General features: G+C 46.3%; 1 protein-coding gene across 1 annotated transcript; it reads right to left on the bottom strand.

The window, feature by feature from the left end:
* Window positions 1-8,056: 8,056 nt before the first annotated feature.
* LOC144585056 (uncharacterized) lies at window positions 8,057-20,563 on the bottom strand. Its single transcript, XM_078382508.1, is given in 2 exon segments — window positions 8,057-11,068; window positions 20,075-20,563. A coding segment is annotated over 1 exon segment (2,358 nt). The 5' UTR covers window positions 10,864-11,068; window positions 20,075-20,563; the 3' UTR covers window positions 8,057-8,505.
* Between the last annotated feature and the right edge of the window lie 1,581 nt (window positions 20,564-22,144).

The following is a 22,144-nucleotide window of genomic DNA, read 5'->3' on the forward strand; positions in this document are numbered from 1 at the left end:
CGAATGTAAATAACACCTGCAGTTTTCATGGGAATCAGAGGCAGAGAGAGACCACTTTTTCTTCACCATGATTGGCCGTCAGCTGGAAGAAGCAAGAAGGGGGGGTGACAGCACGGAGAGTGAAAATGGAGGATTTCTGAGACAGAGAAAGATGCCTTTTTACATCATGGATTTTAGAGGAATGCCTTTTTAAATGACTTTGAGGCTCTACCCCTTCCGGTCTTTCTTCCTCCCCCCACCTGCTTTGTTGTGGGATCCCCCCAATCTTCCCTTGCAGGATCCCAAGGAGGGGGCTTTTCAACTGAGGGGAGGAGGCCTGGGGAGGGGTCCCAAACAAAGTGACCAAGGAGCATGAAAGAGCCCCTCTCAGCCCCCTGTTCAAGAAGGAGGGAGCAGCTAAAGCCACTCTTTTGCCTGCCTTCCTTGTCTTTTTTAACACTGCGGTGGGAGAGACCCACGGAAGATAAGTGGGGGGGGGTGGAAAGGCCAGCATTCTTTTCAGCCCCTGCCTTCCTCCGGCACATTGTCGGTGCAAGTCAAGAGGGGGAAAGTGCTGGGATCTCTCCTCACGCTTTCACCCATCAGGTGCTTTCTCTCTCTCTCTCTCTCTGAATATATACATATACAGTATATTATTTAACAAGCACACCCTCACCAGAACATGGCGCATGCCAAAACGCAAGCCAGTGCCTCACCACGCTTGTCGGGAGGCCTGCAAGGGAAGGTGGACCCCCTTCTCAGACTTGTCCTGCCCCCACAAAGGCCCCTCTGGACCTTTCTCCCACTGGGGCCAGACTGACCTTGCTTGTGATTTATTTATTTATTTATTTATTTATTTATTTATTTATTTATTTATTTATTCATTTATTCATTTATTTATTCGATTTAGCCCATTTCTTTTTAATTCACCTTTCAGAGCACACAGTCTTCTTCGTTAGGCAGCTTACAAGCCTTTTTCATGAGCAAGCTGGTGAAGAGAGTGGTAGCCCATCAACCTTATGCACTCCTGGAGGAGACCAGTGCCCTTGATCCATTCCAAACTGGGTTTAGGCCGCATAATGGCATGGAGACAGCATGCAAGATGACCTTTTGAAGGAGACCGACGGGCAAAATGTCCTTGCTGGTCCTCCTTGATCTATGAGTGACCATGGTATCCTCCTTGGAGGGTGCAGCTTGAGGAGATGCTGTCCACTCCATGGACTCTAAATTGTGGAATCCTACAGGGGTCAATTATCTCCCCAGTGCTATTTAATACTTATATGAGGCCGGTGGGAATGGTCATCTGGGGGTCTCTCTTACCCTGAAGGATGAGATGCGCAGTTTGGGCGTACTCTTGGACCAAGCGCTATCAATGGAGTCCCACTGAGTGTCTGTGGTCCACACCGCCTATTTTCATCAAAGGTGAATCACTTGGCTGCATCCTTACCTTGACACAGGATCCATCAGCACGCTGGTCCATGCACTGGTAGTCTGGTGATCACACTACTGCAATGCTCTCTATGTGGGGCTGCCCTTGGCGCTATCACAGAAACTCCCAACGGGTCCAGAACTCCGCCGCCAGATTGCTAAGTGGTCTGAGGAGACATCTGCATATTTTCCCCACCTTGGCTGCCCTGCACTGGTTACCTGTTCGTTTCCATGCCAGCTTCAAGGTAATGGTGTTAACATACAAAACTCTAAACAGTTTGGGACCTTGTTATCTGACAGAACATTTCCTTCTGGCTGGACTGGCCTCTCCAGTAAGATCTTCCTGGCTGGGTGTTTGACTCCTCTTATTGTTGACTATCTTGACTCATGTTATTGATCAACCCCGCCGTCTGATCCTTTCGGTTCTTAATATTAATGCTTATTGATGTCATTTTTATTTGTTTAATTTTGTTTTGAGCAATTTATACTTTGTCTTCTTATGGTATTGTCTGTTTTATTATGTTATGTAAAGCGCCCAGATGGGCGGTATATATAAATCAATTCAATCATTCAAATCAATAAATAACTTCCTTAATCCAAGTCATTACTCATGTTGAAGAGGACCAGACCCAGGACTCAGCCTTGGGGTATCCCACTTCTTACCTCCTCCTGGGGAGGAGACAGTCATCATCACCCTCTGCAGTTGAACCCCCCCCACTCTCCTCTCTCTCCACCCACCACCCCAACAATATTGTCCACCCAAAACTCATGAGGAGCCCCCTTGGCAAGTGTTTTCCCAGGAGACCATAAAGATGTTTGTGGGGGGGGGTTAAAGGAGAGAGAGAGATGTGCAGGCGCACTCCTTGGATGTCCAGTTCCTGTTTGATCTGCACCGAGTCAAGAAGCTCCTCTACCGGGCGGCGCTTGACTGCAGTGAAGCCAGCAGCACCCGGCAAACAGCTGCCGGGGAAAACTATGTATTATGAGCTGGTCACCTGACCGTAATAAATAAATTCATTCATTCAACGTTGCGTTTTGGAGCCATAGGAACGCATTAAACACAAGGATCTGATTTTTTTTCTCCCAAAAGGTAGTTGTGACAGGTATAAAAAAAAAGCACATAATCTTTAGAGCATTGTAAAGTTTTAGTGTCAAATTCAGGAGTCTCCATCTTCAGATCATTCCAGCTTTGAATATTTCCTTCCTTCTCCTGTCCCCCACATCTTGTAAGACACCCAGAGTGGCATGGTGTCATCTAACCAGATGGGCATTATATAAAAGAAAGGAAAGGAATCATTTTTCCACACTTTGCGATTCTCCCTCCTGGTCTCGTCTTCCTCTTCTTCGGAGATCAGCCTCCATGCCCAACTAAGTCTGGCCCTTCCAGGCAAGTCCTTCCCTCACCCCCCTCCCAATTTTTCATATTTCCTGCTTTCCAGGCTGGAGTCTTCTCCTGCTGAGCGGCATTAGGAACAAGTAAAAGAGAGGGTTGTTAAAGTCAGTGGTAATGGTTCTTAATGCCACTGTTGACTGCTGTTCACTTTACATGGTTCAAATGTTATTCTGTATAGTTTATTAAATATTTTATTACACTATTTGGTTCAGAATATTTTTTTCCAGTTTTCCTCCTCTAAAAATTAGGTGCGTCTTAAGTTCAGGAGCGTCTTATGGACTGAAAAATACGGTAATACATTCAGACTATTCTAAGGCCTTTTGGAAATGTGATGAAGAAATTGACACATATTATCATATGTGGTGGGACTCTGAATGCATTCAGAAATTTGGGAAACTAATTTTTAAGGAAACACGTGATATATTTGGAAAAGATATTGAATTCAATTCTAAAATTGCTTTGTTGTTAATTTTTAATAAGATTTTGTTGTTTAGTCACGTCCGACTCTTCGTGACCCCATGGACCAGAGCACGCCAGGTCCTCCTGTCTTCCAATGCCTCCCGGAGTTGGGTCAAATTCATGTTGGTTGCTTCAATGACACTGTCCAACCATCTTGTCCTCTGTTGTCCCCTTCTCCTCCTCTTGCTCTCACACTTTTCCAACATCAGGGTCTTTTCCAGGGAGTCTTCTCTTCTCATGAGATGGCCAAAGTATTGGAGCATCACCTTCAGGATCTGTCCTTCCAGTGAGCACTGAGGATTGATTTCCTTCAAAATGGATAGGTTTGTTCTCTTTGGAGTCCAGGGTACTCTCAAGAGTCTCCTCCAACACCACAATTCAAATTTTGATAAGATAGAACTTCATTATTGCTCAAAGGAATTGATTTCCAATTTTATGACAAGTCCTAGAATATTAATAGCTAGATTATGGAAAGATAAAAATGATATTAAATTAGAAGATTGGTACAATGAAGTATGGGACACTGAGCTAAATGATAAATTGACTATTGAACTTAAGATGAAAAGAGGGGAAATAAGTTCAAATATTTTGATGCTATTTGGGGTTGATTTATTGACTTTGTATTAGTGAAAGGAAAGGGTAAAGCCTCTGAACAACAAACAATACAATTTTGGAAAAGAGGTTCATATTAAAAGTATTGTTCCAAAGGGTCCTGTGGGTATGGGGGTGCACTGTGGTTTAGATTGTAGTAGTATTTTGTTTTCTTTCATTTGTTTTGTAAATTTAAAAATAATCTTTAAAAAAATCTTATACAGTGGGAATAACATTTTTTTCAAACAAAACATTGAAGAAGAGGTTAAGAAGACTGATAAATCTTTTTTTAAAAGTTGTTAGAAAGTTGGTAATGTTACAGGTGAGAAGTCTGCCAATCTCCCCTCTGACCAAAGTGGTTGAGAAATTTTCTAGAAATTCTTAAATGGGTTTATAAAAGATTGGATGAAACGGATACAAGATGGCAAGGAAATAGGGGAGCTGGTGGGAGAAGGGAGGATTTCATGAGGAAACATAGTTGAGTTAGAAAAATGGACAAAAGAATGAAAAAGAAAGGAAGAAGGTAGAAAATTTGTGAAATTTGAGGAAAGTGGGTGGGTGGGTGGGGGGTTTGCGTGCTTCTATATCCATGATTAACAAAAGCCAGGAAATAGCCCAAAACTGCTGCACAATCTAATGACTGAATTGCCTGCCTCTAAGATAGTCTTTTCCTGGAAACCAAGAGGAGATTCAGAGAATTTCCTGGGAATATTTTTATAAACCTAAAACCAGCAGCAGTAAATCTCACACAGACACACACAGTCACTTTTCCCAGTGTAGGAAAGGGGCAGCCCCTCTCTTCCCCCCCAGGGGCTCTCCTGCCCCCCATTCCTCTGTGTGGGAAGAGTATAGGGGGTGGGTGGGTGTTGAGGGTCTGGGTTCAGGTCAGGGCCTGGTTCGCGTGTCAGGAACCTCCCTCCCTTGCAGGGGCAGCATCAGCAACTGCCTTGGCTGTCATAGACATGAAATATAATCCTCATGATCCACATCCCTCCTTCCCCCCAGCCAACCCCTTGTCTTCTGCCCCTCCTGTCCAAGCCCCATTTATTTCAGCCCCCACTTATCCTCCCTCCCCTTGCAGCCCCCCCTCCCCACTTCTCCCCCCCACCAAAAAGCCCCCCATTTCCCACTTGGGGCTTTCTAGGAACTTCCCCGCCAAGGTTTCCAACCAAAGGGGTTTCCTGGTGGGGGGGCTCAAGCTCAGGAGGGGGGGAGGAGGGGGAAAAACACAACAGGGGGAGGGGGAGGCGAGCCTGAGGGGACTCCGGGAGAAACACACACAAAGACACACACACACACACACACGCACACACACACACACAAAGAGCGGGTGGGTATTTTTCTCCTTTTGGTGGGGAATATCTTTCTAGGGTCCCCCACCCCCACTGCCACCCCTTTCTCCCCACCCCCCCCAAAAATAAAGGCCCCAAATCGCCCCCACCTCCGTCCGGATCCTCAGGCAGGAAAGAGGGCGGGAAGAAGACATTGACAGAGGGGGGGAAAGTGGGGAGGGGCAGGGCCCCCACTTCCGGTTCTGGGGGGGGAACGCAGTGGTGGAAGCAGCCCCTCCTCTTTCGTAGCTCCTCCTGCCCATCCATCCCCCTCCCCCTGGGTCAGCCTTTGTTTAGAAGACCCACACAGACTCTTTTCTAATCCCCCCAAATTATGAAAACTTAGCTTTGAGTATTTAGCCTCTGGGTTCAGAATGCTCGGACATTAGAAGTCCCTGTGGCTTCTGAGCCTGCAGTCTCCACCTCCAATGAGGTGTGTCCCAATCGGTTTGTAGAGCATCAGCTGATGTCAGTTCCAGGGATGCAGGTTGTGGGGTGTTGCAGCTGGGCCCCCCCCCTCCTGTCTACCCCTCCAGGGCTAGACACACACACACACACACACACACACACAAACAAGCCCCAGTAAATATCCCCCTTCCCCCAGCAGGAGACGAGGAACGGAGAGGCCCCTCCAGCCCCCCGAGGAGTGGGGGGTGAGATGGGGGCAGGGGCTATATTTCTCCCCATTGTGGGGATATCTTTCTAGGGACACCCCCCCACTGCTCTCTCCTCTCCCCCCCGACCATCGCCCACCTCCGTCTGGATCCTCAGGCGAAGTTCCTGTGGAGGGGGTGGGGGCATAGGAGGGGCCCCAGAGAAATGGGGCTTGGAGGTGGGGAGAATATAGGGGGTTGGCTAGGAGTGAGGGAGGCTAGATCCAGGCCCCTTAGTCTGCCCTCCGGCCAGGTGGCCTCTGCCCCCTTTCCCCCTCCCCCCTCTGGCCAGCACTGGAGGGGTAGATCCTGCCGGCCAGTTCCTCTGCTCCCCCCAAGAAAGGAGATCTCTGCTGGAAAGTTTTCTCCTGGCTGCCCAGGAAGAGCCCTTTCTGGGGGTCGGGTCCCAAAGGCCCCCTCCAGGGCCAGCCCGTTTCCCAAAGGCCGGCTCCTCGTTTCCAAAGACGAACCACCTCTCCGGCGGCCTCTGATTTTGGAGGCTCCTCTTGACAGACGGACGGAGGGGGCTTTGGGAAGAGACAGAAGAAGAAGACTCGCCCCTCCTAGATGGAGGGCTGGAGAAAATAAACAGAGAAATGCAACCCAGAAAGAGTCCTTCCTCACAGGGATCATTTCAGCCTTTGCATCTGGGGGTGGGTGGGAGGCAGGTCTTTTGTAAAGCCAATGGCTGTGAAGCATCCATTCCAGACCAACCCAGGCATCACGATAGAGGGGGGAGTCAGCTGTAAGACCCCACCCCCTGCTTCTTTCACAGCTTGTGCGAAAGTTGTGAGTCAAGTCGGAGGGAAACGCAGGAATATGTAAGTTGGAAGATAGCTGGGAATGTGGATGATGATGATGATACTGCATTTCTATGCCACCCATCTGGCAGCCAAAGCTGAACCTCAAACCCCCCGCTCTTCCCACCCACAGCAATGGGGGCAGGAGAGACCCTGGGGAGAGGGCCTGTCCATTTTCTACACTAGAAGTTTGTCTCTCTCTCTCTCTCAGTGTGTGTGTGTAGTCTTGTGTGAGGTTTGCTGCTGCTGATTTTGGGTTCAAAAATATTCTCAGGAAATAGTCTGAATCTCCTCTTGGTTTCCCCATTTCCTGCATATATCATACTGTAGATGTTGTTGTTTAGTCGTTAAGTTGTGTCCGACTCTTCTTGGCCCCATGGACCAGAGCACGCCAGGCCCTCCTGTCTTCCACTGCCTCCCGGAGTTGGGTCAGATTCATGTTGGTAGTTGTGGGTTTTTCGGGCCCTTTAGCCATGTTCTGAAGGTTGTTCTTCCTATCGTTTCGCCAGTCTCTGTAACCAGCATCTTCAGAGGACAGGAATCAAAACTCTTTGCTCTGGTGCAATACCGACTCCAGTCCTCTGAAGATGCCGGCCACAGAGACTGGCGAAACGTTAGGAAGAACAACCTTCAGAAAAGGGCTAAAGAGTCGAAAAACCCCCACAACAAACATGCAAAAGTATTTACAGTTAAAAAAGAAATATATACAAAGTAAAAAAGCACAATTTGGCTGTAAGTGTGTTGTTAACAGACAATTTTGTTCTCTCCCAGTTGTTTCTAAAATCCATTGGTGGCTGTCACTGCTACACTGTTATCTTTCCGTTCTTCCAAGGAATTTCACCCGGCATCATGAAACCAAACACCTATGTTTCTCCATTCCTTTCTAATAACACTTTGTGTGAGATTTCTCCCAATATTTATATTCCTTTATTCTGCATAAGTCAGCAAAACCAAATCTTCCCAAGGCTTAGATTTCCCAGCCTCCGAGAAGCTCAGATGTTAAGGATCAAAGGATTTGGTCACCTCCGGTCCAGTGCAGTCCAGGGCCCAAAGAGAGCAGAGCTTGAAAAACCAAAATTTCCACTCCTTCCAGTGTAATCCCTGCCATTACAAAGCAGTATACTCTCAATACAGTAGCATAGAAATGCCTGGTTCTTCCTGCATTATATATATACGTGTGTGTGTGTTCATAAAAAAGAGAGAATAGGTTCATTGGTAGCCTCTTTAAAACTCAATTACGATTATTATTTTTGAGGGTAAATCCTTATAAAACAAAGGACAGCTTCTCTCTCTTCATTACTTGCTTTTCTTTCATCAGTTAGCCTTAGAACATCCATCCCATTCTCTATTTACACTAATTTTGTAAAACCGTCTATTGCACAATATATACTTATTTCCATTTTTTTAGCACAAGGTTCCACATCTATTTTGTGATATCTTTTAATTAACGATGAAAGTAAAAAACATCAGAAGTGGCACTTCACAATGCACTGCACTTATCTTTTCTCTCTGTTTTGCACTACGTCATTTTATTGCTTATTTTTTCCAGTAGAAATCAGCACAAAACTGAATGAGCTCCTTCTGCCTTATCAGGAGCTCTGAATAAAGCTCTTTCCACATTCCATAAATTTCTATGGTTTCTCCACACTGTGAGTTCTTTGATGGACCCTAAGCTGACCACTTGAAAGAAAGCTCTTTCAACATTCCATGCATTTATGTGGTTTCTCCCCAGCATGGGTCCTTTGATGTGACCTAAGGGCACCACTCTGACTAAAGCTCTTTCCACATTCCATGCATTTATGTGGTTTCTCCCCAGTGTGGGTCCTTTGATGTGACCTAAGGGCATCACTGCGACTAAAGCTCTTTTCACATTACATGCATTTATGTGGTTTCTCCCCAGTGTGGGTCCTTTGATGTAACCTAAGCTGATCACTTGAAAGAAAGCTCTTTCCACATTCCATGCATTTATGTGGTTTCTCCCCAGTGTGGGTCCTTTGATGTGACCTAAGGGCATCACTGCAACTAAAGCTCTTTCCACATTCCATGCATTTATGTGGTTTCTCCCCAGTGTGGGTCCTTTGATGTGACCTAAGGGCATCACTGCGACTAAAGCTCTTTCCACATTCCATGCATTTATGTGGTTTCTTCCCAGTGTGGGTCCTTTGATGTACCCTAAGCTGATCACTTGAAAGAAAGCTCTTTCCACATTCCATGCATTTATGTGGTTTCTCCCCAGTGTGGGTCCTTTGATGTGACCTAAGGGCATCACTGCAACTAAAGCTCTTTCCACATTCCATGCATTTATGTGGTTTCTCCCCAGTGTGGGTCCTTTGATGTACCCTAAGCTGACCACTTGAAAGAAAGCTCTTTCCACATTCCATGCATTTATATGGTTTCTCCCCAGTGTGGGTCCTTTGATGTAACTTAAGGGCACCACTCTGACTAAAGCTCTTTCCACATTCCATGCATTTATGTGGTTTCTCCCCAGTGTGGGTCCTTTGATGTGACCTAAGGGCATCACTGCGACTAAAGCTCTTTTCACATTACATGCATTTATGTGGTTTCTCCCCAGTGTGGGTCCTTTGATGTAACCTAAGCTGACCACTCTGACTAAAGCTCTTTTCACATTCCATGCATTTATGTGGTTTCTCCCCAGTGTGGGTCCCTTGATGTAACTTAAGGGCACCACTCTGTCTAAAGCTCTTTCCACATTCCATGCATTTATGTGGTTTCTCCCCAGTGTGGGTCCTTTGATGTGACCTAAGGGCATCACTGCGACTAAAGCTCTTTTCACATTACATGCATTTATGTGGTTTCTCCCCAGTGTGGGTCCTTTGATCTAACCTAAGCTGACCACTCTGACTAAAGCTCTTTTCACATTCCATGCATTTATGTGGTTTCTCCCCAGTGTGGGTCCCTTGATGTAACTTAAGGGCACCACTCTGTCTAAAGCTCTTTCCACATTCCATGCATTTATGTGGTTTCTCCCCAGTGTGGGTCCTTTGATGTACCCTAAGCTGACCACTTGAAAGAAAGCTCTTTCCACATTCCATGCATTTATGTGGTTTCTCCCCAGTGTGGGTCCTTTGATGTACCCTAAGCTGACCACTGAGAGTAAAGCTCTTTCCACATTCCATGCATTTATGTGGTTTCTCTGCAGTGTGGGTCCTTTGATGTAACTTAAGGTCACCACTCTGACTAAAGGTCTTTCCACATTCCATGCATTTATGTGGTTTCTCCCCAGTGTGGGTCCTTTGATGTAACTTAAGGGCACCACTCTGACTAAAGCTCTTTCCACATTCCATGCATTTATGTGGTTTCTCCCCAGTGTGGGTCCTATGATGTACCCTAAGCTGACCACTGAGAGTAAAGCTCTTTCCACATTCCATGCATTTATGTAGTTTCTCCCCAGTGTGGGTCCTTTGATGTCTACTCAGGTCACCACTCTGACTAAAGCTCTTTCCACATTCCATGCATTTATGTGGTTTCTCCCCAGTGTGGGTTCTTTGATGTCTACTCAGGTCACCACTCTGACTAAAGCTCTTTCCACATTCCATGCATTTATGTGGTTTCTCCCCAGTGTGGGTCCTATGATGTACCCTAAGCTGACCACTGAGAGTAAAGCTCTTTCCACATTCCATGCATTTATGTGGTTTCTCCCCAGTGTGGGTCCTTTGATGTAACTTAAGGGCACCACTCTGACTAAAGCTCTTTCCACATTCCATGCATTTATGTGGTTTCTCCCCAGTGTGGGTCCTATGATGTACCCTAAGCTGACCACTGAGAGTAAAGCTCTTTCCACATTCCATGCATTTATGTGGTTCCTCCCCAGTGTGGGTCCTTTGATGTGACCTAAGGTCACCACTCTGACTAAAGCTCTTTCCACATTGTATGCATTTATGTGGTTTCTCCCCAGTGTGGGTCCTTTGATGTAACTTAAGGGCACCACGCTGACTAAAGCTCTTTCCACATTCCATGCATTTATGTGGTTTCTCCCCCGTGTGGATCCTTTGATGTGACCTAAGGGCACCATTCCAACTAAAGCTCTTTCCACATTCCATGCATTTATGTGGTTTCTCCCCAGTGTGGGTCCTTTGATGTGACCTAAGGGCATCACTGCGAGTAAAGCTCTTTTCACATTCCATGCATTTATGTGGTTTCTCCCCAGTGTGGGTCCTTTGATGTGAAGGCAGATTTCTTCTCTCGCTGAAACCCTTTTCACATTCCATGTTTTTGTATGATTTCTCCCCAGGATGAGTTCTTCAAACTAAACTAGCGGCACTGCTCTGAAGCTGTCTTCACACTTCAGGCATTTAATCCGTTTCTCCTTTAGCTCATGGGTTTTTTCTAAGCTTTTCTTCCCAGCTTCACACTTGACTCTTTTCAGGGACAGAAGAAGAGACTCTGTATAATTCTGGCCATCATGTTTGTTGCCTGATAGAGAAAAAAAAGATGTCTTGAGAATATAGCACAGAGCAGAATCTAACTGGAGGTTAAACCAAAGAGTTTGCTCTGTCTTTGACTCCTTTGAAAGGCATATGTCTCCTGAAGACTTTCCTGGCAACATTTGAAAAATTAGCCATATTGTGAAAACATCATGGACTCCCCTTGCCTGAATTGATACTTCCCAAAGGGCCAGTGATGGCAAAATATAGTTGATTAATATTAACCAAAATATTATTAAACATGGGCCATCAAGTCAATTGTGACTGATGGCTACCCTTTTTTGGAGGGTTTCTAGGTAGAGAATACTCAAAAGTTGTTCCCCATTCCCTGTTTCTGGGACCTTGCATTTTCCCGAGGGCCACACAAGCTGACCTTATCCGTGGGAGACACAGCAGGGAACCTCTGGTTCTGCAACCAGATATTTAAACTTTTTATTCATCAGCATATAAAAGTTAGTTTAGGAGATATTATATATGTATGCATCTAGTGATTGTGATTTAAAGTTTGTAAAACAGACACAGGGTTAATAAAAGTAGCAGATCACACACTGGTGAATATGGATTTTAAGAGTACATGTGATTATAAAGAAGCTAGGAGGTGGAGGTTACGTACAGGAATTTTATGTCAAAATATTCGTACAGATCAGGTCACTGAGAAATACAGTAAATTTAGGTCTTCAACATACTCACATAGGAATGTACGTTTGATCAGGTAGGCAGGGTAGAAATACAATCAATCAATCAATCAATCAATCAATAGGAAAGCCGAAGAAACAAAGTGTGTGTAGGTCAGCCAGATCCCGAAGGTGATTCATTGGGGAAGTTTGAGGCTGCCGTAGCCACGGGTAGGCGCCTGGGATTCTGGGGGCTGAAGTTTGTATGAAAGCAGCTCAGGTAAGAGCATTCGTTGCTGCACCTTTGCTGACGGGCAGTCGGGCTGACAGTGGGATCGTGAGCAAAAAAGTCATTATATGTTCTGTACACACTGTTATGCTGAAGTTAAGCTATTTAATAATAATAATAATAATAATAATAATAATAATAATAATAATAATAATAATAATAATAATAATAATAATAATAATAATAATAATAATATAATTTATTGTCATTGTAAGTATATACACAGTATACCATACAACGAAATTCACAGACATCCAGAGACCAGACACATGCACACACATAACATTCCCCAAACACTCCCCACCCACTAGAAGTCCCCCACTAAAAATACAAACATCTACACCTCAGGCCAAGTAACACAGTCCAACTAATTGTTCACTACTGGTGGTCTTTAAGCTCATTATTAATTGCAATTATAGCTCTAGGATAAAAGCTATTTAGAAAACGTGTGGTCCGAGTCTTAATTGTTCTATATCTTCTGCCAGACGGTAACAGTTCAAAAAAGTTATAAGCAGGATGGGAAGAGTCTCTCAGGATGCTGTGTGACTTCCTCAGACAGCGGGATGTGAAGATGTCATCCAGGGTTGGTAGCTGGAGCCCGATGATATTCTGGGCAATTTTAATGATTCTCTGTAGAGCTTTTTTGTCCGCTACAGAGCTACTCCCAAACCATGCCAGAATGCCATAGGTTAGGACACTCTCAATGGTGCTACGGTAGTAGGACAGAAGTAAATGCTGTGATAAATTTAACTTCCCGAGCATTCTCAGGAAATACAGCCTCTTCTGTGCCTTCTTTATTAGCATGTTGGCATTTATAGTCCATGAGAGGTCCTCTGAGATGTAAGTACCCAGAAATTTAAAACTACCAACTCTCTCCACTTCCTCACCGTTTATGTACAGTGGTAAATGTACATTTCTCTTCCTCCTAAAATCAATTATGAGTTCTTTAGTTTTTTTGATGTTAAGTGTGAGATGATTTTCTTTACACCATAGTATCAATCTTTGTACTTCCTTAAATTAGATGTTTAAATACAAAGTATTTTTATAATTACGTTTGCCTGTCATAGGGTTTTGCATCCAGAGAGAAAGACAAAGCACGGAGTTTCTGTCAGCTCTCTTCTCATTCCCTCCAGAGGGGCAACATCTACGCATCCACCAAGGCCACTGTTTGTGTCCACATATCAAAGGTTTTCTTGACATTTTACAACATAAACATATATTAGACAAAACGGAGAAAGATATGACGGAAATATGGAAGATAATTCGTAAGAGAGCGTAGTAAGGAAAGCCTAATTTGATGTACTATGTAATGTGTAACACAGGGTTACTACCTAAAATTATTTTTTCTTTAGGATGAAACCAATAAAGGAAGATTTGACAGACTGGCAAAACATAATTAACAGATTTTGAAATAGTGATGAAAAAGCAAGGATTAATAAAAAGTACTGGTATTAATACCAGAAACTAGGAGGATTAGGTTGACCAAGGAGTGGGGAACTAGCACCTCATGGGATTTGGAGTCTCTCCCTCTCTTAATGCAGCCTAAATAGCACTGGCCTTTTTTGCAGCCACATCACACTTTTGGCTCATCTTTGACGTGATCTAAAACGATTCCAAGGTCCTTCTCGCTCCTAGTACTTCTGACCAAGGTATCCCCCGTCTTGTAACGGTGTGAAATAGCAGGGGAAACCATGGAACCCAGAGACACTCCAGAGGCCAAGAGGTGAAGAGGTGGAGCAGGGCTCACCCAGCACCACTACCGTTCACAGAGCGACATCCCACAAGGGGAAATCCCAGAAGCTGACAGTGCGACAATCCACCGCTTCTCTTCCAAACTGAAGGCAAAGGTCAGGGCTGTTTTTCAGCAAGTGTGGATGGCAGGGAGCAGAAGAGAGAGTGTCCTGCACAGACCATCTTCACTGCTCCCAGTCCTGCTCCTAATATTCAGGCTGCCTTTTCCTATGGGGAGCCTGGCAACTTTTTCTCCTGCTGGCAACACACTGGATCATATTTTTAAAAAATTGTGGCTACAGAAGTACAATATCCCACATTCAGACTGTCAGGTTATATAAAATAAGCCAAATACAACAGAACCTGAATTTTACAGCCATGAACATTCGGTACAGAGACCATGTACACAGTGTCAGCAGGTGTGTCCAACAAGGACACTGGAATACACAACTTAAGGGTGAAGATGATGATGTCAGGTCTCTGACCACCGACTGGACAGTGTGGGATAGTCTATATGGCCACTGGGTCATGACTTCTTTCTCTTGGCTCATGGAGAGGGTTGTGGACTTTTACGCCGTTGCTGCTGTTTATAAATGGCAATAGACTTAGTTGCTAGAAGTCTAGCACCTCTGCCTGATTTTCTTGACTGGTGGGACTGGAACAAGGAGGTTCAGCAACAGGCGCTGCTAAAAAAACTGTGCCACTCCGACATAAGCACTACTGAGGCTGATGAACAGCTCTGGAGGTCTCCAAAGCTTACACACCAGGCTGGAATTCCACAGTTTATTACTGTTACTATTAATATTTTTGTTGTTGTTATTGTTATCTTAATGTATACACCGCATTTCTCCCAAGAAGGGACCCAAAGCAGCTCAGAACATTAAGTCACACAGTTAAAAACACTGTAGGTTAAATATTAGAATACAAATTATTGGACGAAATTGGCAACTACAGGGCCGTCGCCAATGTTTCTTTCATGAGCAAAGTGGTCGAGAGGGTGGTGGCTGATCAGCTTCAGGCTCACTTGGATGAAACAGATGCCCTGGATCCATTCCAGTCGGGCTTCAGGCCACACCACGGTACAGAGACGGCATTGGTCGCCCTGTGTGATGACCTGTTGAGGGAGGCCGACAGGGATAAAATGTCTCTGCTGGTCCTCCTCGACATCTCAGCGGCCTTTGATACCGTCGACCACACTATCCTCCTGGGTAGGCTCTCCGAGTTGGGAATTGGTGGCTTGGCACTCGCCTGGTTCCGTTCCTTCTTGGGGGACCGTCCCCAGAGAGTGCAACTTGGGGAGAGGGTCTCGGCCCCGTGGAGTCTCAATTGTGGGGTTCCACAGGAGTCGATTATCTCCCCAATGCTGTTTAACATCTACATTAGGCCGCTGGGAGGGGTCATCAGGGGTCTGTGGGGCTTCGTGTCATCAATATGCTGATGACACCCAGCTATATATTTCCTTTTCACCAACTGCAGGTGATGCCGTCCTGTCCCTACAGCGCTGCCTGGGAGCCGTACTGAAATGGATGCAGGAAAATGGGCTGAGGCTGAATCCGGACAAGACGGAGGTTCTGAGGGTGGGTGGCCCTGTGGTTGGCAGCTTTAGTGACTCTCTTACATTTGGGGGGGTGACCCTGGCCACGAAAAGTGGGGTCCGCAGCCTGGGCGTACATCTGGACCTGACACTCACCATTGAAACGCAGGTGGCATCGGTAGTCTGCACCGCCTTTTTCCATCTGTGGCGGATCGCTCAGCTGCGGCCCTATATCAACATGGGGGCACTCACTACCTTGGTGCATGCGCTCGTAATTTTAAGATTAGACCACTGTAACGTGCTTTATGTGGGGCTGCCTTTGAGGCTGATGCGGAAACTTCAGGTGGTGCAGAATGCGGCAGCCAGATTCCTCACTGGAGTGAGAAAATACCAACATATTTCTCCAACTCTGGCTGCATTGCATTGGCTGCCCATTCGTTTCCGCGTCGACTTCAAAGTCTTAATGCTTTACTTGCAAGGCCCTAAACGGTTTAGGACCTCGATATTTGGTGGAACGCCTGCTCCCACCGTCTACCCGGATCACCCGCACGAGTCAGGAGGTGAGGCTGAGGAGCCTGACACTGAGAGAGGCCCGGAAGGAAAAGACACGAAACCGGGCCTTCTTGGCGGTGGCTCCTCGCCTCTGGAACAACATCCCTTCAGAGATTCGTGCGTCCCCTATGCTGGGAATCTTTAAAACCCAATTAAAAATATGGTTGTACATCCAGGCCTTCCCTCCAGTCAATACCTCATTTATTGTCTATTCCTTCTTATTTTATTCTCACTCAATTTTATTATAACTGTATCAAATGATTATGTAATGTTTTTGTGTTTTATTGTATTATCCTATACTGGAAGCCGCCTAGAGTGGTCGAGTAGACCAGATAGGCGGGGTACAAATCAGATCGAATCGAATCGAATCGAATCGAATCGAATAAATAAATAAATAAATAAATAAATAAATAAATAAATAAATAAATAAATATATGATTTAAAATATAATTAAAATATTAAAATAGGAAAAATTAGTATTATCTTCTTAAATGGGGTGCAGGGATTTATAATTGTTAAAAGCCTGCCTGAAGAGATGGGTCTTTAGCTTTTTTCAGAAAGATAAACAGGGAAGGTCCCTTTCCTGATCTCCCGAGGGAGAGCGTGCCATGGCCTGAGGGCTGCCACCGAGAAGGCCCTCCTCTCCCATGTCCCCATCAGCTGTCCTTGGCCTGGCAATGGGGCTGAGAGGAGGGCCCCCTCTGCTGATCTTAATCCCCAAGAAGGCGCATATAGGGAGATACCGTCCTTCAGGGAGCCTGGGCCCAAGCTGTTGCATTACTTAAAAGGAAACAGATCCTTAAATTAAATTTCCTATTCTGGATGTTACCAATAAAGATTACTGGCATGTAGTTAAAAGAATGGCAAGTGATGATTAACCCCTCTGACCAAAGTGGTTGAGACATTTTCCATAAATTCTTAAATGGGTGTATAAAAGATTGGATGAAACGGATACAAGATAGCAATCAAATAGGGAAGCTGGTGGGAGAAGGGAGGATTTCATGACTAAAAATAGTTTAGTTAGGAAAATGGGCAAAAGAATGGAAAAGGAAGAAAGTAGAAAAAATGTGAAATTTGAGGAAACTATTGAAAAAAAAGACTGAAGTTAGAAGCAATGAAAAATAGAAAGGAGACTGTAAGTGAAATGTGCAAACCGAGAGAAGAGGCAGGATATAAACCCCCAGGTGTTAAAAGGAAGACATGGTTAAAGAATCTGAAGGGAAAGATTGGAGTAAAATATGGAATATTTATTTTATTATTTATTTACGTATTTATTTATTGAATTTCTATGCCACCCATCTAGACATAGTCTACTTTGAGCGGCTCACAGAGCACAAAGTAAAACAATAGAAATAAATTAGCAATTAACAACACATAGATACTAATTTAAGATGGAGAGAATAAAAAGAAATTTAAATAGTGCCCGGAGGGAAGGCCTGTCTGAATAACCAGGTCTTGGTTTTTAAAAATGCCCAGCGAGGGGGCCAAAGGGATCTCTGATGGCAAGCTGTTCCAAAGTCGAGGGGCCACTGCCGAGAAGGCCTGGTGTCTCGTCCTTTCTTTCTGGACCTCCCTCGGCGTTAGGCTCCTCAGGCGCCCCTCCTGACTAGAACGGGTGATACGAGTAGAGCTAGGTGGGAGGAGGTGTCCGGCCAAGTATCGAGGTCCTAAACCATTTATTTATTTATTTATTTATTTGATTTATATGCCGCTCATCTGGTAAATCTATACCACTCTGAGCGGCTAACAGTGAACATGTATACAATTATAATAAAAAAAATTAAAATTTAGGGCTTTGTATGTAATCATTAACACTTTGAAATCAATGTGGAACCGAACGGGCAGCCAGTGCAAGGCGGCCAGGGTGGGAGTGATGTGTTGGTGTTTCCTCACCCCACTAAGAAGTCTGGCCACCGCATTCCGTGCCATTTGGAGTTTCCGCATCAATCTCAAAGGTAGCCACACGTAGAGAGCATTACAGTGGTCTAATCTCGACATAAAGATAGGGTAATCTGTCAAAGATGGAAATAGGTGGAGCGGACCACAGACGCCACCTGTGTTTCCATGGTGAGCACCTGGTCCAGATAGATCCCCAAGCTGCGAATCTCACTCTTCGCAGTAATGACAGAATTATGAAGCATAAGGGTAAAAGAAAATTGCTATAGAGTAAAATGGAGATGGCACTTAATTCCGGTGGCATTGAATATATTAAATAATAATGCATCATCTCTGTGCTGGAGGTGTTTTATAGGAGATTAGGGAAAAAACTCGATTGAATCCATGATTGCCTTATTGAATATGGTTAATAACCAAGGGAAGAAAGAAGAAAAGGAATTAGCTATTAAATGGTGCCTATGGCAAGGCTCATCTTTGCAAGGAACAGGAAAAGCGATTATCAAATTAACCTTGAGGAACAGTATAGAAAAATGTGGAATGTGGCCACTGATGACAATGGACCAGTGAAATAAAAATCAGAAGAGGGATATTGAAAACTAGTAAGCGCCATGTGCTTTTGGAGAGAAATAGGGTGCTAAAAATGCAAAAATAACCATCATCCTAACCGTAACTCTAACCTAGTCCCTAAGGGAAAGGTGGCAAGAGGTGGAGAAAGGTGGACGTGAGTAGCGTGGGTTAATTTCAGCTGATGGGATGGTGTGTGTTGTAATTTGTATCCTCTCTTTATTTTCTCTTTGTGATTTTCTTTTCAATAATGGAGGATCATCGGATCCTATAATCTCTGTCTCCGTGTATCTTTCGCCCCTTCACCTAGCGTTGGGATTCAAAATGGAAACATTTTCCCTCGATGTCCTCTCCTTATGACCAAAGACCATCATCCTCAAACATTATTTCAATGATGTTTCTGCAAGAGATTCAATAAGTTCTGGGGAAAGGATGGACAAAGATCTTGGCAATTTTTAAAAAAAAACCTGTGGGAACCTTGGGAGAGTAATCCTCAACCCACATTTATGTATGTACGTTTGTATGTGTGTATATATGTATGTATGTGTATGTTCTCCATCCACCACTTGCTTAAAGCAAGTGGCACCTTCTCTACAATCCATGCCTGGGGCCTGATAAATGCACAAACGCCCACACCCGCACCCTGCAATCTTCCCACCTCCTGTTTCTTTCCAGAGGCTCTGCAAAGCTTCCCTCTTCCCTGTCAGAGCCTCCCGGCAGGAGCCCTTCTTGAGGAAGAGACCGCACCCCTTCCTCCTCCTCGGGTCTCCGGCTTTCCCTTCCCTTCCTTTCAAGGGCAGCTGAGGCTCCGCGCCCGACCAGGGGAGACCCTGCCTTGGTCGTCGCAGGAAGAAGCCAAAGAGACACAGGAAGAAGGTTGGCGGGTGTTCTTCTGGGACAGCATCAATCCTGCAAAAACTGTAACAGATGCTCCCCAAATCAGTCAATTAGTCAACTGGAACTAGCCAAAAAGACTCCATGGATTGAAAAAAGGTCTACTCTTGCAGAGAAGCCAGAAGAAGAAGAAGGCACTCCTCCATCTTTCCCTCTCCAACAATCCCGACATGCAGGAGTCACTTCACCCTCTTCGATCCCAAAAGAGGAAAGGAGAAATGGGGGGGGGGGGCATGCCAGGCTGTCCAGAGTTGGAATCTCACTGACAGCACCACCATTTTGATACTGTCATGGGGTCCAAATTTGTTAACTGAAACAGACTTAGCATGGCAGGTGCAACTAATCAAGAAAACTGGGAAGTCATCCTGTATCAGCAGACGATGGAAGGTGTAAGAGAACAATGTAATGTAATTTGTCGGGGGCTGATGTGGATATAAACGAGGAGGAAGACATGCACCATTTGGTTCAGTTTGAGAGCTTATGCCATCCTGAACTCAACTGCTCTGAGAGCTCCCATTTCCTCAGAGACAGAGAGGCTGCCAGTTGGTCTCTCTCTCTCTCTCTGTCTGTATGTTTGGAAACGGACGAGTGGAAGGAACTATTTGTTTGAGACTTTTGTTCCACCAGGACTGAAGAACCTGGGGGAGAACAGTTCAAATCCTGACATTTCACACCAATTCAGTCCTTTGCACTGTCACGCCCCATCTCGGTGGCCCCTCTTGCCCTCACCAGGCACCATGGAAGGTCTGGTAGAAGGCGTTCTCCAAACGCTCCCGATGCTTCCTGCGATTGGGCTAAAATTCTCTGAAATACTGATGTAAGCTTTACAACATCTCACATCCTGCTAATCATAGGGTTATTGTTTAATGAATAAACAAACACAGTGTCGCATCTGATCTCAAAGAATGAAAGAGATCTTACCTGCTTTAAGGGGGGCTTTGGGTTTCTCTTTTCGTCCAGAGAAAAGTCAGGAGAGCATCAGCTGAACCTCACCCCGTCCTTGGGAGAAAAGAAAAAAAAAAACCAAATCATTCTGGAGCCTTCTCAGATGGACAAAACTAAAAGCTTTCCCTTTAGCATAGAAGCCTTTGTCTTTTTGACAATCTGGAGAATTCAATTCTTCAAAAAATAACCTCCAGTTTATGAATGTGTGTGTGTGTGTGGGGAGATTGTGTGCTTCTATGCCCATGATTCCAAAAGCCAGGAAATAGCCCAAAACTGCTGCACAATCTCGTGCCCGCCTTGCCAGCTGGAAAAAGGAGGCCGAGCCTGACAGAGCAAAGGGCGGCTGAGGGGTGGCCACAGCCAAGGCAGCCGTCCAGAGGGTCTAACAGCAGGGGGTCCCCCCCAACCTTGGGCCTCCGGATGTTCTTGGACTTCCGCTCCCAGAAATCCTGGCCAGCAGAGGCGGAAGTGAAGGCTTCTGGGAGTTGCAGTCCGAGAACCTCTGGAAGCCCAAAGTTGGGGATCCCTGGGACTCTGCCGGAGACCCTCTTCTGCTCTTTGCCCTTCACAGCCCTGACCATGGCTTTGTGCCTGGGGGAGGAGTGGTCACTTGATGAAAAAGGGGAGTCAGATTCTGGGATGTTCCCTCACGTGGTGTTGCTCTGTGAACGGCAGGGGTGCTGGGGGGGGACGGACTCCTGTTCAGCCCCCCCGACCCTCAGCCTGTGGAGTGTTTCAGGTTTCCATTAATTCCCCGTACTCTTTCACAGAGGCATGAAGAACCGGAAAGAGTCTAGGCAGAAGAATGTGGTGGTCCGGCCCCCCCTTCTAGGGACCCCCACCCCACCCCCACTGTTCTCGTGCCTCCTCCCTCCCCCGCAAAAAAATAAAGGCCCCCAAATTGCCCCCCCACCTCCGTCCAGATCCTGAAGCGGGAAAAGAGGCCGGAAAGAAACAGCGAGAGAGGAAAAGGGGGGGAGGGAGGGGGCACGGCCTTCACTTCCGGTTCCGGTGGGGGGGGGACGCAGCCCCTCCTCTCCGGCTTTCGTAGCTCTACGTTCTCCCCCCCCTCCCTTCCCTCCCAACCAATCGCCGCTGAGATTCGGTAACTTTCAGTCTCCATCCTGGGGAAGGGAGAGAACGTAGAGCTACGAAAGTGGTGGAGGAGGGGGAGAGCAGGAGGGGCCCCTCCCCCCCCTCCCCCCACTTTTCCTCCCTCACCCCTCCCCCCTCCCGACCTCTTTCCCGCCTGAGGATCCCAACGGAGGTGGGGGGGGCGATTTGGGGGCCTTTTTGGGGGGGCAGGAGAGAAAGAGGGGAGGAAAATACTCGGTCGGGGGGGGGCGCAGGAGGGGCCTTTCCGTGGAATCTTCGGCGGGAGGGGGGATCTTTCGTGGGGCTTGTGGGGGGGGGAAAGAGAGGCGGGAACTCAGGACCCCCCCTCCCGACCAAGGCGCCCCCCCTCAGCACACACACACCCTGTGGCGACTCCGTCTTTGACGCCTTTGTTTTCTTTCCGGTTCCTCACAAAAGAGGCAGGCTGCTTCCTCCTCCTCCTCCTCCTCCTCATCATCATCATCATCAACCCCCCCCCCCCAGATGCTTTCACTTCAACCTCGAATCGATTCAGGGACAGACCCGTGAAGAACCGCCTTCCGTTCCTCCATCAGGGAGGGGTGGAGGGGCTGGCTGGGAATGAAGGCAGCAAATCCCAGGGAGGTCCCTGAGCCCCCAGGGGTGCCTCGCAGGACCGGGTCTTCTTTCGCTAGACATGGACTTTTTGGGTTTTTTTCCTGGGCTTTCTTTTTGTCTCCTGAGCACATGGCCTGGGGGGGGGGCCTAGGGGTGGGACTTCCTGATTTAAAAGCGCGTGTCCCAGGACCGCAAATTTTATATCTAGCCTTAATAGGGCAAATAGGAAATCCAATGAGATTTGCATAAGCCGGGGAGTCAGGAAAGTTTTAAGGATCAGATCCTACTTCTGCACTATTAAAGAGCCGGCCGGGGAGGTGGGGCTCGTCAGCCTTGGAAGGCAGCCCATCTCGG

Source organism: Pogona vitticeps, chromosome Z (assembly GCF_051106095.1).
Source record: "Pogona vitticeps strain Pit_001003342236 chromosome Z, PviZW2.1, whole genome shotgun sequence".
NCBI lineage: Eukaryota > Metazoa > Chordata > Lepidosauria > Squamata > Agamidae > Pogona > Pogona vitticeps.